General features: G+C 43.9%; 1 protein-coding gene across 2 annotated transcripts; it reads right to left on the reverse strand.

Annotated features, from left to right (window-relative positions):
• Nucleotides 1–11,807: 11,807 nt before the first annotated feature.
• DNAJB9 (DnaJ heat shock protein family (Hsp40) member B9) lies at nt 11,808–19,417 on the reverse strand. 2 transcript variants are annotated; one of them, XM_088457730.1, is made up of 3 exons: nt 19,311–19,417; nt 14,785–15,011; nt 11,808–13,805 (listed from the first exon to the last, which is right to left on the reverse strand). In XM_088457730.1, the coding sequence occupies exons 2-3, from the start codon at nt 14,999–15,001 to the stop codon at nt 13,357–13,359; spliced, it is 666 nt and encodes a 221-aa protein (XP_088313856.1). In that variant the 5' UTR covers nt 15,002–15,011; nt 19,311–19,417; the 3' UTR covers nt 11,808–13,356. The 2 variants fall into 2 exon arrangements, with proteins under 2 accessions (XP_088313856.1, XP_088313860.1); XM_088457734.1 differs by having other exon boundaries at nt 19,278–19,416.
• Nucleotides 19,418–19,460: the final 43 nt, after the last annotated feature.

Below are 19,460 nucleotides of genomic sequence, written 5' to 3' on the forward strand. Positions count from 1 at the left end.
ATGGCCGGAAGATTGCGCTCCGCCCAAACCAGGATCCGAGAGACCTCTACGAGAGCCGCCCGACTGCGAGTTCCTCCTTGCCTGTTTATGTAGGCCACGGTGGTAGCGTTGTCCGACTGGACCTGCACCGGGCGACCCTGGAGAAACCGCTGTGCCTGCTGGAGAGCATTGAAGACCGCACGGAGTTCCAAGATATTTATTGGAAGCTCCGCTTCTGTCGGCGTCCACCTGCCCTGGAACAAGTGTGGACCCGAAACTGCTCCCCAGCCCCGAAGACTGGCGTCCGTTGTCAACAGGACCCAATTTGGAACCCAGAACGGACGTCCCTTGTTGAGGTGGGTCGTCTGTAACCACCACGTAAGGGACAGGCGAACCTCCTGGGTGAGCACAATCGTCTGGGACTTCAGAGACTGAGTCAGCCCGTTCCACTTGGACAGGATCAGGTGCTGCAGAGGTCTGGAGTGAAACTGGGCATATTCCACAATGTCGAACACCGACACCATGGAGCCCAGTAACCTCATCGCCGAGTGTAAGGACACCCGGCGGCTGTGCAGACAACTGCGCACCCTTGACTGTAAAGCAGAGATCTTGTCCTCCGTCACGAAGATCCTTTGCTGTCCCGAGTCCAATAAGGCTCCAAGATGCAGAATCCTCCGAGACGGGATTAGAGTGGACTTCTGCCAGTTGATTAGCCAGCCGTGCCGTTGCAGCAGTGCAATGGTCAGGTCCAAGTGGCGTAACAGGAGCTCTGGAGATCCTGCCACCAATAACAGGTCGTCCAAATACGGCAACATGCGGACTCCCTGCAGCCGCAGAGAAGCCGCCATGACCGCCATCACCTTGGTGAAAACACGTGGTGCTGTTGCCAGGCCAAAAGGTAACGCCCGAAACTGGAAGTGGTCGCTGCTGATTGCAAACCTGAGGAACTGTTGATGGCGCCAAAGAATAGGGACATGCAGGTAAGCGTCCTGTATGTCCAATGACACCAAGTAGTCCCCAGGTTCCAGCGCCAGAATGATGGACCGTAGGGTCTCCATCCGAAACTTCGGGACCCTCAAAGACTTGTTGAGTGCTTTGAGGTTGAGAATCGGACGATATGACCCATTGGGTTTCTGTACCAAAAATAGATTTGAATAGAAACCCTGGCCCCTCTGGGAGAATGGAACCGCCACTATAACTCCAGCCTGGAGCATAGTGTGCAATACCTTCCGCAGCTCCGTAGCCTTGTTCCGGTCTGATGGGAGACCCGTGGTAAAGAAGCGAGCCGGGGGTCTGTGCCGGAAGGAGAGGGCGTATCCGTGGGAAACCACCTCCAGAACCCAAGTGTCTGTCGTAGTGGTCGACCAACACTGGGCGAACTGTAGCAGGCGGCCTCCCACCCTGGGATCCCCCAAAGGGAGGCCCGGACCGTCAGGCCGCAGGCTTGTCATCTGGCTTGGGGGCCGGACGTCTGGTACTCCATGCCTGCTTCCGGGGCTTGACCGATTTCTTAGGGCCAGCCTGTCGAGGAAACGACTGTGGTTTGGGCCTGCCCTGGGCCCTAGATGACCGAAAGGACGATGGTCCCGAACCAGAAGGAGCAGCGGCCGACGGGAGACAGGCAGATTTGGCTGCCGCCAGCGTGGCCACAATCTTATCCAGATCCGGACCGAAGAGAACTTCTCCGGCAAACGGCAACGCTTCCAGACCTTTCTTGGAATCTGCGTCCGCCTTCCAGGATCGCAGCCACAAGGTGCGACGAGCAGCTACCGCTGCTGAAGAAATTCTAGACACCAGAGTACTAATGTCTAGAGCCGCCTCGTTGATGTAGGTGGCCGAATCACGGAGATTGCCAATCAACTCCGCCTGATCGGCCGGACAGTCGGATTCAAAAGATGCCTCTAATGAATCCGCCCAGCGCTCCATCGCTCTGGCAACCCAGCAAATGGCCATAGCCGGCCGTGCTGCCCCCCCTGCAAGGGAATAAGCGGACTTCAGGCAGATTTCTACCTTGCGGTCCGTAGCATCCTTAAGGGAGGACATGGATGGCATCGGCAATGTGGCACTACGGACAAGACGGGTCACGTGAGAATCCACCTGTGGAGGGGATTCCCACTTCGCAAAATAATTATCCGCGAACGGATAAGCCACCGCCAGGCGTCTCTTCGGCTGGTATCTTTTGCCAGGTTGTTTCCACGCCTCCTCTAAATGGTCCACCAACTGACCCGAAAGAGGAAAGACTGTGGCATCGCCCTTCACATCTTTGAAAAAGGCATACTTAGATTTAGCCGCTGGGGGAACTTCGTCCTCAATCACCAAGGCTGTGCGGACCGCCCGAATAAGTCCAGGAATATATACTTTGGACTTAGCATCAGCGTCCTTAGTATGGAGAGGTTCCTGATCGTAAGGATCTAGAATCTCCCCATCATCAGACGTCCCTTCGTCATCCTCATAAGGAGCGGACAGAGACGCCACCGGCCTTTTATGAGACCACATCACAGACTCCCCTTGCAACACATCCGACAAGTGCTGTACAGAACTCGTCAGGGAGTTAACCCACGCTGGCTCCTGAGAACCCGGGAGCGGGGAAATAGGGAGACTGTGGGGTACCACCAATTGTCGTGGGAACCCCTGCATGGGTGACGACACCACAGACTGCTGGGACAAACCCATCGGAGTAAGCGCGGGCTGCGGAGCTAACTGGCCCACTAAAGCTGTTAACGCCTGAGCGAAACAAGCCCAGGGCGGCTCCTGTACCGGTGCTGTAACCGTAATAGGCCGCGCCAAGGACAAACACTGCCGGCAAAGGCCCTCCGCGCTACCCTCCCCCTCCGCTAACGGTACTTTGCACGTGGTACACTGTAGCCGGAGGGGAAAATCACTTTCAGACATGATGGCACCACGTATGTGACCTCTCTCACCAATTAAGTATTAAATAGGCGAGAGACCACCCTGCAGCACCGCACCGCAAGGGCTTTAGCAGAAAGAACAGGGACAGTAATAAAGCTGACAGTTTAGAGAAGAAAAGATTACAGGCAGCAGCGCTAGCACAGTCACATACAATGCAGAAAAATAACAATTCCTGCACTAACAGCGCTGATCACTCAACTACACAGACACAGGGCCTGGTAGGACACAGCGCTGCATACACAGACCTGACCACAGCGGAGGAGAGGTATGCGGGGGGACCCAGACCACGATGCTTCCTTCCAGCGCTTCCAGCAGCGTTCACCATGCGTTCTGGAGAAGATGGCCGCCGAGGAGCAGAGAGGAGGCTGGCCTGTGGGAGGAACGCTGCCACAGGACCAGTCGGCAGCATGCAGAGAGGGCTGTGTGCAGCGGGGGAGGCGCCGGCTGTGAGACAGGGAAGGCGCGCTCCCCTGGCATGCATTTAACCCCTGGGACGCCGCAGCGCTACCGCTCTGCTGCGGTCCGCTGTCCCAGGGGGTAGTGGAAGCGCAGGTTGGTCGCCTGGCTCCACGCTGCAGCCAGTCCCCAGGGAGCCCCCTGCCTGGGGACTTAGGACCATGTGATCAGCGGGGACCCACCGCGGGACCCCGCTGCTTACCCCTGTCCCCCTTGAATCCGGCCATGGTCCGGAGCATCTGGGGTCACCGCTAGCTGTGACCCCAGACGCCCACCAGCATCCCCGGATCAGTACCGGCGTTCTGGTACCGGCGGGGTGTAGGGAAGACAGCATGGACGTCAGGACTGACTGTCCATGCTGTTCATCCAGTTGTGCAGCCACAGCTGCATGAAGAATAAGCTTCAGGGGCTCTTCTAGCCCCCACTCCAACAGGTGCACCCGACTCCGGCCGGGCACCAAACTAAACTGAGGTGCCTTGGCTCGGGGGCGGGGTATAGGAGGGGGACCTAGTGCATCCTGGGAGGCTGAAAGCTTAACTCTTTGGTGCCCTGCGACTGACGTCACACCTATACCCCAAGGTATCCTGTGGATACCCTATGGACCCTGAAGTAGAAACAATTATTTTTGCAAAGATTTATCACATATTCCCCCCAATGTTAAAAATGTGATGTCCCACCTTGTAATGATCAGCAATTCTCTTTCATGCCATATTCTCCTATAACGCATTTTGCACAGTGCATGGTAAGTAGAAATGTGGAATGAGTGGGGTTGAGCAAAGCAGATATTACTGCTGTAGGCTACAATGTTAATATGACAATGTTCCGGATCTAAGACATCTTCCAATTCCTGCATCTCCAAATGGCATAGAATGACAATTATAAAACACTACACACGTACTACTAATACCTATGTCTTAATAAAGTCTGGCAGCTACTGCATAAACCAAGAGAGTAAGAAATTACAGCTCAATAAGTAGCACTCAAAATCCTAATGAAATGTTCCAAATGCTCTTGAGGACTGGACAAATCCCAGGAAACACAATGCAACAAAATATCTCCTGCTTGTGAATAACTTTTTTTGACTATTTATTGAAATCATATACTTGTCTGACTTCTACAGTATTTTGTTCACTCCTGATTACAATTCACGTATGCAGTGACATGCTCAGATTAACATTGTGCTAGTGAGTCATATCAGTAGGCAAGTAAAAACAATTGCCTCCCAAGTCCCCACCATTATAAACTACACATACCAGACAGCCACATTGTGCACCATCGTTCAAGGAGTCACTGGGATCAGGTTTATGAGCACATTTTTACAGAGCAGTTTTCTTTTCAAACCACTAACAATGCTTCTTGTGGAGTGAACTAAACAATGTATTATGCATGCTCATATCTTTGATTTCAATTAAATTGGTCTGGTGGGTGATAAAAATATTTCTGATGGTGACAGTTTATGTATTTGTTTTGTTCATTTAGGATTCTGAGTAGTTATCATTGAACATTTTCACAAACCCTCCACATTTACAAAGCAGAGGTGACCAGCAAAGGTTTATTGCTGGGACACCAGAGCACACTCTCACTAAAACCATAACACTATATAAGAAAGCTGCAGCACCTACTTCACCATAATTGGTCTAGTGAGGGACTAGCTAAGTTATCATAATGCTACAACTGGGATAAAGATGAAGTAGGAGGACAATAGCTTTGATTAATCATCCACAGAAGGATGACGGTTACATACTTTGGTGTCCTATTGTAGAATGTGTCTTAACAAAATGTAAGTCTTGTGGGGTTTTTTTCCCCGACTATACCCCATGCCACCACAGGAAAACAGACAGCGCAAGGTCTGGAACCATGATGAAACCTCATGTTAGGAGGTAAAAAAATAAAAATAAATGCCCACGCTTAAGGGGGAACATGCAGGACATTTTTCCCCTAGCACCACACAGCTCCAGGTCACTGCAGAATAAGGCCCATCCAGGCCTAGAAGGGTTACTTTTTATTCTACAAACCATAGGGAGGCTGTGGAACTGCCATAGTTGTGTCTTATAGGCATTCAGAATATAGATAAATGAAACAGTGGACAGCAATATGTCCAACACTGCTTGTAGACAGGGTAGTAATGAGATTGTTACAGTGAAGGCTTTGGGGGAAAAAAAAAAAATTAAGGTAAGGCATTGTTTAAAGTTCAATTATCAGACACTGTTACACAGCTTTAAATCGCAACACTACCATATGCAGTGTTCGACATAAGCTGTTGACAGTGACAACAGGGACAGTGTTAAACTACATCCTATAGAATAGTGGGTGGGTGCATATGGTTAGGCATACCCAGATAGTCACCTGTGCAATACAATGTAGCATTGGGGCTGAAAGCAGGAGGCTGAACACATACAGCCATGGCCAAAAGTTCTGAGAATTACACCAGTATTGGTTTTCACAAAGGTTGCTGCTTCAGTGTTTAGACCTTTTTGTCAGATGTTACAATGGTACAGTGCATCCGGAAAGTATGCACAACGCTTCAATTTTTCCACATTTTGTTATGTTACAGCCTTATTAAAAAATGGAATAAATTCAATTTTGTCCTCAAAATTCTACACACCATACCACATAACGACAACGTGTAAAAAGTTTTTTGCGATTTTTGCAAATCTAAATAGAAAAAAAAAAAAAAAACTAAAGAAATCGCATGTACATACAGTAAGTCTTCACAACCTTTGCTCAATACTTTGTTGATGCACCTTTGGCAGCGATTACAGCCTCAAGTCTTTTTAAATATGATGCCACAAGCTTGGCACACCTATCTTTGAGCAGTTTCGCCCATTCCATTTTGCAGCACTTCTCAAGCTCCATCAGGTTGGATGGGAAGAATCGGTGCAGCCATTTTCAGATCTCTCCAGAGATGTTCAATTGGATTAAAGTCTGAGCCACTCAAGGACACTCACTGAGTTGTCCTAAAGCCACTCCTTTGATATCTTGGCTGCGTGCTTAGGGTCGTTTTCCTGCTGAAAGATGAACAGTCACCCCAGTCTGAGGTCAAGAGCGCTCTGTAGCAGGTTTTCACCCAGGATGTGTCTGTACATTGCTGCATTCATCTTTCCCTCCATCCTGGACTAGTCTCCCAGTTCCAGCCACTGAAAAACATCCCCAAAGCATGATGCCGCCACCACCATGCTTCACTGTAGGGATGGTATTGGCCTGGTTGATGAGCGGTGTTTGGTTTCCTCCAAACAGAACGCCTAGCATTCACGCCAAAGAGTTCAGTCTTTGTTTCTCATGGTCTGAGAGTCCTTCAGGTGCATTTTGGCAAACTCCAGGCAGGCTGCCATGTGCTTTTTACTAAGGAGTGGCTTCCATCTGGCCACTCTACCATACAGGCCTCATTGGTGGATTGCTGCAGAGATGGTTGTCCTTCTGGAAGGTTCTCTTCTCTCCACAGAGGAATGCTGTAGCTCTGACAGAGTGACCATCGGGTTCTTGGTCACCTCCCTGACTAGGGCCCTTCTCCCCCGATCGCTCAGTTTAGATGGCCGGCCAAGTCTAGGAAGAGTCCTGGTGGTTCCGAACTTCTTCCATTTAGGGATGACTGAGGCCACTGTGCTCATTGGGACCTTCAAAAGCAGAAGATATTTTTCTGTACCCTTCCCAAGATTTGTGCATCGAGACAATCCTGTCTCAGAGGTCTACAGAAAATTCCTTGGACTTCATGATTGGTTTGTGCTCCGACATGCACTCTCAAGTGTGGGACCTTATATAGACAGATGTAAGCCTTTCAAAATCCTGTTCAAACAACTGATTTTTACCACAGGTGGACTCCAATTAAGCTGTAGGGACATCTCAAGGATGATCAGTGGAAACAGGATGCACCTGAGCAGAATTTTGAGCTTCATGGCAAAGGCCGTGAATACTTATGTACATGTGATTTTAGTTTTATTTTTTTATTCAATTTGCAAAAATCTCAAAAAAACACAAACTTTACACGTCGTCATTATGGGGTATTGTGTGTAAAATTTGGAGGACAAAAATTTTTTTTCCCCATACTGTAATAAGGCTGTAACATAAAATGTGGAAAAAGTGAAGCGTTGCGAATACTTTCCGGATGCACTGTATACTGAAGTAAAATTACAAGCATTTCATAAGTGTCAATGTAATTGTCAATAAGCGCCTTTAAGTTTATGTAAACAGTCAATATTTGCAGTGTTGATCCTTCTTTTTCAAGATCTCTGCAATTCGCCCTGGCATGCTGTCAATCACCTTCTGGGCCACATACTGACTGATGGCTGCCCATTCTTGCCTAATCAATGCTTTGAGTTTGTCAGAATTTGTGGGTTTTTCTTTGTCCACCCACTTCTGGAGGATTGACCACAAGTTCTCAATGGGATTAAGGTCTGGGGAGTTTCCTGGCCATGGACCCAAAATTTCAATGTTTTGTTCTCCGAGCCACTTCGTTATCACTTTTGCCTTATGGCAAGGTGCTCCATCATGCTGGAAGAGGCATTGTTAATCACCAAGCTATTCTTGGATGGTTGGGAGAAGTTGCTCTTGGAGGATGTTTTGGTACCATTCTTTATTCATGGCTGAGTTCTTAGGCAAAATTGTGCGTGATCCCACTTCCTTGGCTGAGAAGCAACCCCACACATGAATGGTCTCAGGATGCTTTACTGTTCTACAGGTCTGACTATACATGCGGGACTTTGCTACAACTGTAAGTGATAAACGGACAATAGTGTGTCCGTACAAAGGGCGAAGACTTTTGGAGGGTGGCCTGGTGTCAAGAATGGCAGCAAAGAAGCCACTTATTTCCAGGAAAAACATCAGGGACAGACTGATATTCTACAAAAGGTACAGGCATTGGACTGCTGAGGACTGGGGTAAAGCCATTTTCTCTGATGAATCCCCTTTCAGATTGTTTGGGGCATCTGGAAAAATGCTTGTCCAGAGAAGGAAAGGTGAGCGCTTCCATCAGTCCTGTATCATGCCAACAGTAAAGCATTCTGAGAACATTAATGTGTGGGGTTGCTTCTCAGTCAAGGGAGTGGGATCACTCACAATTTTGCCTAAGAACACAGCCATGAATAAAGAATGGTATCAAAACATCCTCCAATAGCAACTTCTCCCAACCATCCAAGAACAGCTTGGTGATGAACAATGCCTTTTCCACCATGATGGAACACCTTATCATAAGTCAAAAGTGACAACTAAGTGGCTCGGGGAACAAAACATTGAAATTTTGTGTCCATGGCAAGGAAACTCCCCAGACTTTAATCCCATTGAGAATTTGTGATCAATCCTCAAGAGGCAGGTGGACAAACAAAAACCCACAAAACTCAAAAGCATTGATTAGGCAAGAATGGGCGACCAGTCAGTATGTGGCCCGGAAGTTGATTGACAGCATGCCAGGGCGAATTGCAGAGGTCTTGAAAAAGATGGGTCAACACTGCAAATATTGGGGTAGATGTATTATAGCGGCACTTAACATGCCGCTATATTGCTTCCTGCTTCGCCTCTTTACCAAGGCGAAGCAGGAAGCACTACCGATGAGATGTTTATATATCTCATCAGCCGGAGGAACGATAACTTCCCTTCTCTGGCACTACCCGCTAGAGACCGCAAAGCATCAGCCTAGTGCTGATGCGTTGTGTCTCAGTCCCAGCCCATCCACCAAGCATGTGCGGGTTCTCGCAAGCATCGCGAGATCCCCACGTGCAGGGACAGCGCTGTCCCTGCTGTGGGGATAGGGCATCGCCACACTGTAGCTGTTGATAGCTATAGCGGGCCGAACAGTCAGGCGATCTGACCGTTCATACATGGCCCAGTCTATTGGCGAAGCCATCTTGTAGATAGCAGCGCCGATAATGACAGTGGCACAAAGCGCCTCTATCATTTACTGCCCAATCTCCTGATCATACATCGGGTAGAAGTGGTATCAGCGCACATAACATGCGCCAATACAGCTTCTTACATCTCCCCCTTTGACTCTTGCATAAGCTTAATGTTATTGTCAATAAAAGCATTTGACACTTATGAAATGCTTGTAATTTTACTTCAGAATACCAAAGTAACATCTGACAAAAATGTCTAAACACTGAAGCAGCAAACTTTGTGAAAACAAATACTTGTGTCATTCTCAAAACTTTTGGGCATGTCTGTACAGTGGTGCTTGAAAGTTTGTGAACCCTTAACAATTTTCTATATTTCTGCTGAAATTTGGCCTAAACCTACCTCAGATTTTCACTAAAGTAGATAAAAGAGAACCAAATCAAACAAATGAGAACAAAAAATTAGACATGCTTAATATATTGAGGAAAATGACCCAAATACCACATCTGTGAGTGGCAAAGGTATGTGAACCTTTAAACTGAGCAGATATTTTGAAGATGAAATTCGAGTCAGATATTTTCAGTCTACGAGATGACAACCTGTCTTTAAAAGAACAGGGATTTATCAAAATCTGATGTTCACAACACGTTTTTGTAAGTGTATCATGCCACGAACAAGGGACATTTCTGAGGACATCATCAAGAGTTGTTGATGCTCATCAGGTTGGAAAAGGTTACACAAACATCTCTAAAGAGTTTAGACTACACAAATCAAACAAATTGTGTACGAATGGAGGAAAATCCAGACCATTACTACCCTTCCCAGAAGTAGTCGAAAAACAAAGATCACATCAAGAGCAAGGAGTCTAATAATTCGCAAGGTCACAAAAGGAACCCAAGGTAACCTCTAAGCAACTGAAGGCCTCACATTAGGTAATGTTAATGTGTCCACTATCAGGAGGACACTGAACAATGGTGGGCATTGCAGGATTGCAAGGAGAAAGAAGCTGCTCTCCAAAAAGAACATTGCTGTCAGTCTGCTAAAGATCAGCTGGACAAGCCAGAAGACTATTTGAATAATCTCTTGTGAAAAGAAGATTCCAAAATAGAGCTTATTAGTTTAAATGAGAATCATTGTTTGGAGAAAGGGGAACACTGCATTCCAGCATAAAAACCTCATGCCATCTGTGAAACACTGTGGTGGTGGTGGTATCATGGTTTGGGCCTGTTTTGCTGCATGTGGCCCAGGAAGACTTGCCATCATTGATGAGATAATGAATTCTGAATTATACCAGAATATTCTAAAGGAAAATGTCAGGACATCAGTCCATGACCTTCATCTCAAGAGAATGTGGGTCATGCAGCAATACAACGACCCAAAATATACAAGTCATTCGACCAAGGAATGGTTAAAGAATAATAAATTTAAAGTTTAGGAATGGCCAAGTCAAAGTCCTGACCTTAATACAATCTAAATGTTTTGGAAGGACATGAAGCAAGTAGTTCATGGGAGGAAACTCACCAACATAACAGAGTTGAAGCGGTTTTATACAGAGAAATGGGGTGAAATTCCTCCAAGCCGATTTTGAGGACTAATCAATTACCGGAAACGTTTAAGAAGCAGTTATTGCTGCACAAGGGGGTGGTCATACCAGTTACTGAAAGCAAAGCTTCACATACTTCTGCCACTCAGATATGCGATATTGGATAATTTTCCCTAATAAAAATTATATATATATATATATATATATATATATATATCTATATCTATCTCATTTGGTTCTCTATCTACTTTTTAGGACTTGTGTGAAACTCTGGGAGGTAGCTTTAGGCCAAATTTCTGCAGAAATATTGAAAATTCTGATGGGTTCACAAACTTTCGAGCACCACTATACATCATAGCAAACATTTCTCCTGCCCATTGCCCAACATCAGCGATATTAAACTCAATGCTGATATTACTATTTATTGACCACAATAAAGACACTTGTTTAGTTTATGGTTTTCTCCTGCAGAGCAAAATATAGGTTATGTATTCTAAGCTAGTAAAGTCACTTTAAAAAAAAGCCCAACTGAAAGGGCTCACTTTGAGAAAATTTGAGAGGAAATGGGGATCTTTACATTTTCCACGTAAACTGTCTGAATGGAGTAACAAGCATACCACCTGGAGTTGAGAGTCAATTAGTTCTTAATATTAGCAAGCATCAAATTGCAGATCCAAACTTAATTTTTAAAACCCTACAAGAACTGGTTTGCATGTCAGGCTTCACAGGAATTGTGGTTGCTTGTATCCATTATAAGAATACTGTGGTGTTAAATGACCAAATTAGGAGAAGTATTGCTAGATTCTGAAATGCAGAGTATAGTACCTATTTATACATACACACATGCTGGTAAATGGATAAAAATATCAGATTCTGTTACTCAGCTTTTGAGTACAGATAATTCCAAAAAGGATGACTTCTACTCCTTGTGGAATCGCTACAGAGAAATTATGAGAACACTCACCAGCAAAAACAAAACATGGCCAATTCAGATTACTTTTGTACAGTGAGCCATTTGTAATATCAGCCTGTATTCTTTATGCAGGCGATTGATTTTGTAGAATAACCAGACAAATTTACATAAACAAAAACCCACTTGAAGTTACTGTATCGTTTATTTTCACTCAACACATGAGGTAAAACAGGTGGCATTTATACTATCCATAAGATGAATAGTCATATGGAGCATGCCAGGAAAAGTGCAGTAATATTACACAAAAATAAAAACATCTGATCACAAAGCACCATCAGGCACTATAAAAATATTGCACATTGCAAGTGTTCCACAGCTCTAGCTGGCTAGGCCAATAATGTATTGCTTGCATTACAATGGAAGTCAATGTAACCCCTTTAATGTTCTAGGGAATTAAAATATGTTGTGGGTAAAGTATATTTTTTTAAGAAGTCCAGAGAGGGTTATTGTAGAGGCAAGCCATAAGCTGGAAGACTGGTACATTGACATGGCACCCTAAAATCCCTCAAAGAATTTTGGGAGTTGCAATTCACTGGTATTTTCAACACCTTATCAAAATAAAGCAATATGGGAGAATGCATTTAGTCAAATTAGTAAACAGAAAAAAAAACTAGCAAACCGAAAACTTCATATGGTCGCTCAGTTAGGCTTTTATGACCACTTGAACTAGAGCATATAACAAGCTATAATCCACTTATGTTTTGAACACACACTCAAATAGTGCATGTCAAACAATGGGCAGTATTCAATTGTTTTATCGTGCCCGATCTCCAGTCTAAAGTGACGGGAAATGCAGGACAACTTTCAATTAATTGATTATTGCGACCATAGAGGTTGGGTTTAGTTGCATAAAACTGCTAAACCCGACCAAAGTGCTGGGCGCGATCGCGAAAAGTGCCAAAATGGGTCACTTTTCGCGCATTTCAGCTCGCCACCCCCAGGAGTAGCGATCTGAAATGCCGGCGTCTGCAACTGTTTGTGCCCGACAAGAGCAACAATTGAATAGATCCATCGGGTGCGAAGGGGGGACAGCTGCCGGCACCAACAATTGAGTAATGCCCAAGGTGTTAGAAAGAGCCAGCAAATTACTAAATTTGGTTTCCTCCTGCTTAAAGTGACATATATATATATATATATATATATATATATATATATATATATATATATATATATATATACATACATACATACATACATACACACACAATTTCTTTCATTTGAAATTGGAAAAGTGCAACAAAGAATGGGAAGAACACAGAATTTATCTTAGAGCATTTTGAAATATCTGGTTTTAAAGCCAAAATAAAACCATTCAATGTAGAAATTATACAGTGTATGCCATGCCTAAAGAAAGCTACTGGAATCATGCATAAACAAAAACTGAACTGTTCTTAAATTTGCAGGAAATAATGTACAACTGGTTAGGGTTCTATTATTACACATGTTTTCAAAACCCTAAAATAAATTATTAGTATGGCAATGTAATTATATAGCACCCTACTATTATGTTACAATACATGGTCTTCTACTGGTCACTGTGCATGAGTTAGCCATTTTCCTGCCATTTGATCTGCTTTATTGTATTTCTATATTCTAAAATAAAGCTTTGTTGGGTACAGTTCATAGGTTCTCCACTTTGCTGAAGTTTAGCGTTTTGTGCCAAGAGCACTGCTCACTGGCCTGAACAATCTGTATAGGTAGTAACCATATTGCCTCTTCGCTGAGTGACAGTCCTACAGTGCTTGCTGGATCCATGAAATCTATTTTCTGTTCTTCTATTGTGCCTCTGAGTATTATCAAAACTACCAAATGTAAACATTTTTTCCATGTCTTCAAACATGTCATTAAATAAACTTCCGCCAAATGCAAAGTCATCAAAGTGACGTCTGTGCCTACTTGAAGGATCCTGGTGGCCCCTAAAATGCTGGTTTTCAAAAGGTCTCTTCGAACGAGGGTTTTGATGCTCTCCAAATAAGTCAAAATCTTTAAACAGATCATCGAAATTGAAATTGAAAGATTGGTGGAAATTCTCAGTGCTTCCTCTTTCACCATTTGTGAAAGCATCATGGCCAAATTGATCATACTCTTTCCGTTTATGTTCATCTGAAAGGGTCTCATATGCTAAAATGGAGAAATAAGAAAAAGTTAGCATATTAAAGAAAAAAAAAAAAAAAAAACAACCACACAAGATATGCTTTAATCTACTTGCCCATCCCAAGACTGCAAATTATACTGAAATGTGACATTTAAGGCAGAATAATCCTATTGGTGCAAAGGAAGACAAGCATCTACAATATGCAAACAGAGTGAACAGAATTGCAAAGTGTCTACTACATCAGTTAGTTAAACCATCTTATATGACATACAGATGTCCAGAATATTTGCACAACTCTGACACTTATGGCTGGTATGCTCCTCGAGTGGTGCGAAAGGGGGGGGGGGGGGGGGGGGGGAAATAAAAAAAGGGGGAAGACCATTCTACCATAAACCAAGAACAGTAAAGCTGTGCTCATTCAATTGTGCACGCATGTAGACAGGGAAAGACCAATATATACATCTGAGAAAGCTGAATTATTTGCAAATGCAAATAGAAGATTATGGTCGACAGAACTAATGAAATGCTTGTAATTAGCTGTTTGATGCTGAAGATGACTGGTGTTTTCATTGTTCATCAAGCTGATTTTATGCTTCTGTGCATATTTAAGAATTTTTATATATTTTTTTTCCCCATTTCATTACACATGCAAGATTAAAGAGGTTTTTTTTAAGTATATGAAATGTAATTGATGCCTAATAGTGACTATGTATTACTATACATACTACTGGTGCCAACCTGCACATTTTTTGCAATTGTTACAGCTTCGCATATATAGGCAACTGCATCTTTTCTAGTGATGCAAAGTGCCCCAGTGATGCTAATTGAACAATAGTGGTCATTGAAGACAAATCATCAACATTAAATCCAATAAAACATAATAGTCTATTTTATTAGATTAACCAGCTATTTTATGGGTCACACTAAGCGAAAGTAGGAAAAAAAACAGTATTCTCAACAAACAAAACAAAAAAAACCCACAATCACATCATTAGGTTTCCTTACCTTCAGCTATTTCTCGAAACTTTGCTTCAGCATCAGGACTTTTATTCTTATCAGGGTGATATTTCATTGCAAGTTTGTGAAATGCTTTTTTGATCTGTCGTTCAGAGGCATTTTTTGGAACCCCTAAAATGTCATAATAGCTCTTTTTTGCCAATATAATCTCAGTTATCAATAATATACAAACTGCAAATGTGAGCACAGACTGAGCTGAAGCCATCTCTAGGGTTCTGTAAGACAAAGCAATTATTTGTTACAAAGTGCAAGATATGTTGCATCAGAAAACTGCTTTTAGCCTCCAAGCATAACAAAGTCTGGTGTAATACTTGCAGAAATCTACACAAGTGTTGAAGCTGTTTATATTACAATTGAAACACCACACACACAGCTATGGCTTGTACAGGGTGTCGCATAATGATGGAACATATTTTATTTTTAATTTACAAGAGCGTGGGTACTCGCCCACCTTTAAAATGTATTGTATTTCAAAGTCTGACTTTGGGAGTTAATGTTGGTCTACTTTCCAAGACATTGATACTTAGGGCTTGATCCAATTAGGTGCGAATTGCAAGTAGCGATTTTTTTTTCTTTAAACTCGCACACTTCTCTGCGAAGCGCACTCCCGACAATTCTCTAATCCAATTAAGAATGCCTTTTCGCACTACTCGCAGCGGAGGGGTGTGAATTGACTTCCAACTGAGATTTGCAGGAAATGCATGAAAATGTGGGGAGACCATCCTGGACGCCCCAAAATGGATAATTTCGTTAGCAGGACTGCATAGACAGCTGTTTGTGGGCATTAGGAAGGTACTGTAAGTATTGAAATGCTGTCAAATGGCTGATTTGTGCTTTTTTTTTTTTAAATGCAAGAAAATAATTAAAAAAAACAAAAAAAACCTTTTTCGTTTAACCTTAAACAAAAAAAAAAAAAGTAGGAAAAAAGGGTGATTTTGGGGTACTTTGAGGACACCTTGAAAAATTGGAGAAAAAATTATAAAAAATTATTTTTCAATTAAAAAATTGTAATTAAATTTGGGGTGCCTAAATTAACGAAAAAGTTGATTTTGGGGTAATTTGAGGAAATTTTTCTAATTTTCAAAAAAATAACATGTAATTATTGGACTAAAAAAGCTAATTAGAAACTTCCAATTGCCTAATTGGTCATGGGGGGGGGGGGGTCCAAGGTGTTCAGCACAGAGTCCCCCACATTTTAACCTTAAAATAAAGATTTTCCTTTCCATCTCTCACCCTCAGGGAGGTGCGAGTGGAAAGTTGCTAATTCAGTCTCACTGATCAGTGAGTGTTGCTATTTGGATTGCAAAATGAATTCGCTGTGCGAATTCAAAGTGAAAATTGCAACTCTCACCTGACACCTCGCAATTCACACCCAATAGGATTGACCCCTAAATGTTACGGCGGAGCAAAGAAGCTCTCACCCACTGGCTGACTAGTCTAGTCGTGGACAGACACAGACGCTGTAATTTTCGAGGTGGTGATCTTATTTCCCTCCCCTGATCTAAGAGATGTGATACTGAAACCTTTAAACAGTGCTATAAACTCCTGTGCATTGGTTATGTAGGGCCGTATTCAATTTGAGGCGAAATGTCGGAATTTTCGCCTATTTCAATTGTCCCCGTATTAAATTACTTTTTGCAGGTGCAAAAAGTCAATGTAAAAAAACGGGGATAAGTGTTCACCAGCCTTTTGCTGGCGTAAAAAAAAAAAAAAGTGTAGAATTGAGGTTTAGGGATGCAAGCTTAAAAAAAAAAAAAAAGGCGCAGCCTGCACCCCAGGGAATGTCCCCTAAAAAAGTTGTGTCGGAAAAAAAAAAAAAAAAATTCGGGACAACCCAAAAAAATTACCTTTAAATTTGGGGTGAAAAAAAAAAATAAAAAATACAGAATATACTTATAAAAAAGCCAAATTAAATCCAGAGAGGTTCCCTTATATGTGGCAGGTGTTTTCTCCATTGCTGGAATAGCGACAGGTTAATTTTTTAAGAATTTTTAAAAATCATTTTAGGGACTTTAAAATATGCTTACACCCATTTTCATGTACCCCAAATTTGATGGAACACATTAATCTTCCAAAGAAAAAAAAAAAAAAGACACCCAAGTGCTATTCTTCACTTCAATAGCCGCATTTAAGAAAATCAACCCATACGCACAGTGAGAAGTAGTAGCTTTGCACTGTCAATTTCAGCAATGCTTGCAACATTTAAGAATTAAGGCACTTATATTTAGAATAAGTTTCAAGGCACATACCATGAAAAGTACATTGCACACAACACTGTGGCACAACTTAAGACCTATTCAATAATTGGTCTTAGAGAAAAAACACGAAAAATGTTAAAAAAAAAACCTTATAAATAAAAGTCTTAGAAATATTAAGAGTGCCAGCAAACAATGCAGCACTTTTGGTAACAAACATGGTAATAATAAAAGACGGTATTAAAGGACAAACAAATCAATGAGAGACCAGCACTTACTGCATCAGTGGTTTTAAAAATCTGTGTTTAAGAAGCCTAAACATGCTTTGAGGTGATTCAATTGTTTTCTCCAGCAGCTGTTAGTAGTGGGCACCTGACAGCAATTCAATTGTTGCTCAGGTCTGTAATGAAAAGCAGTTGGCGCCAACATTTCTGCTTGCCACATCCGGAGGTGGCGAGCAGAAATGTGCGATAAGTCAGCACATTGGGTTCCCAAAGCAGTACTTTAGACTGGTTTAGTCGTGAGCCGGTGCTCTGGGCAGGCACTCACGCTCTATGGGCCCACAAAACTACTGAATTACTCCTTTAGGACTCATTAATATGAACCGGTCTAGTGCAGGGCTCGACAAATTTTTGTAAATCTAGGAGCCATCTTAAAAGTTTAGGAGCCAGACCATCGTCCACTACCAATATATATGAAAGCTTGTATTGACCACCACACATGCTCTTTCAGTGCTCCTCAACCTAGTTGTAAGCCCCCTGTAACAGCGCCCCCAGGAGCAAGCCCCTTGTAACAGCACCCCCAGGAGCAAGCCCCCTGTAATAGCGCCCCCAGTAGCAAGCCCCCTGTAATAGCGCCCCCAGTAGCAAGCCCCCTGTAATAGCGCCCCCAGTAGCAAGCCCCCTGTAATAGTGCCCCCAGTAGCAAGCCCCCTGTAATAGTGCCCCCAGTAGCAAGCCCCCTGTAATAGTGCCCCCAGTAGCAAGCCCCCTGTAATAGTGCCCCCAGTAGCAAGCCCCCTGTAATAGTGCCCCCAGTAGCAAGCCCCCTGTAATAGTGCCCCCAGTAGCAAGCCCCCTGTAATAGTGCAGAGCACACAAAAAAAATACAGCTTACTTAAGCCCACGATCCTGCGTCTGCTGCCATCCGCCGCTGCTCAGAACTATGGGAGAGACGTCATCCCCCCCCATAGTGCCCGTGGGGGGACCACACGCTGGAGCTCAGGAGTGAGCTCCTGCATCTGTCGCTCCTCGTTACTATGGGAGAGACGTCATGACATCTCTCCTATAGTGCCCATGGGGGGAGCCAGACGCCGTATCTCAGGTGAGAGCTCCGGCTGCGGGGATCGGGCGCCTGGCAATTGGAGCTTCCCTGCGGTGGTGGGGGTGGTGCTTTACTTGGAAAACTTGGTCGCCAGGAGTAAAATCTTAGTTGCCATGGCAACCGGGATTTGTCGAGCCCTGGTCTAGTGAGTAGTACTAAAGCTACCGTATGACGGGAGGAGCAGTCCAGATATGGAACAAGCAAACGTGAACACTTATCTAAAACACAAACGTGTCCTTATTTGTCTTTGATGGAGTCACGCCAAACAGTCCCTCTCAGGAGCAAGTTCATGTGAGAATCTTCTAGCACCGGGCCTCTTTTTTGCTGAAATTGCATCTAAGTCGCCATGTGATGTGACTAGGACACACCAGGAGACTGTGCTGATTAATTTGACATGTGACACTTGTATATATGTGGACCGAGTCTCTGAATCAGCATGCCAAGTGCTACGACACAGATTTTTTCCACACCAAGTTCTGTTTAGTCTCAAGTATACAGGTATACAAGCTCCCAACTGTCATTTTTTAAACAGTCTGTAAGATGACAGTTAGGAGCTGATTAGTTGGTCGTTTATCACTCTGCACTTTAGCACTTTCCAGGGCTTCATACATCTGCCCCACTATACTAGGAACAGCAAAATGAACCAACTCCACATTTAGACAAGTCACCATGCTTCTAGTTTAACAAGCAAATATCAGTAACAACTGGAGATACATATCTCACTGGATGTTTTTTTACAACTACCCTATTTATGTATATTTCTTAAACAAACTTTGCCAGAGTGCATTTGCCGCTTATATGTTATACACCTTCCCCACCTTCTGTGGGCCCAGTATGTGCAGTGCTCATTCTACCATAGGACCCCAGCAGCAGCTCTGCGCGAAGTAGCACCGCTATATATACACATACATACGAGGAGAAACCATTGGGAGGTAAAAGCACAAGAACAAATCACAGTCTCACCAGGGCCGGCGACAGTAGCAGCGCATCACTCACCCGCTTCCCGCTGTGCAGCAGCCTCTCGCCCGCAGCTAGGACTTTTCTGAGCTGACACCACGACCCCGCCCCCTCCACTAGCCGCTTAGCTACACGTCACGCTCCGCTATTGGCCACCACCGGTCATGTGATTTTAGGCGCACGTGGAAG

Source organism: Taudactylus pleione, unplaced genomic scaffold (genome assembly GCF_031769625.1).
Source record: "Taudactylus pleione unplaced genomic scaffold, aTauple2 ptg000041l, whole genome shotgun sequence".
In the NCBI taxonomy this organism is placed as follows: domain Eukaryota; kingdom Metazoa; phylum Chordata; class Amphibia; order Anura; family Myobatrachidae; genus Taudactylus; species Taudactylus pleione.

Excerpts from the sequence above, each read along its gene's own strand:
- DNAJB9 (XM_088457730.1), bottom strand. The coding sequence starts at position 15,001 with ATGGCTTCAGCTCAGTCTGTGCTCACATTTGCAGTTTGTATATTATTG. Across the intron at positions 13,806-14,784 it reads GTTTCGAGAAATAGCTGAAG|CATATGAGACCCTTTCAGAT; the intron begins GTAAGGAAACCT and ends TCTCCATTTTAG.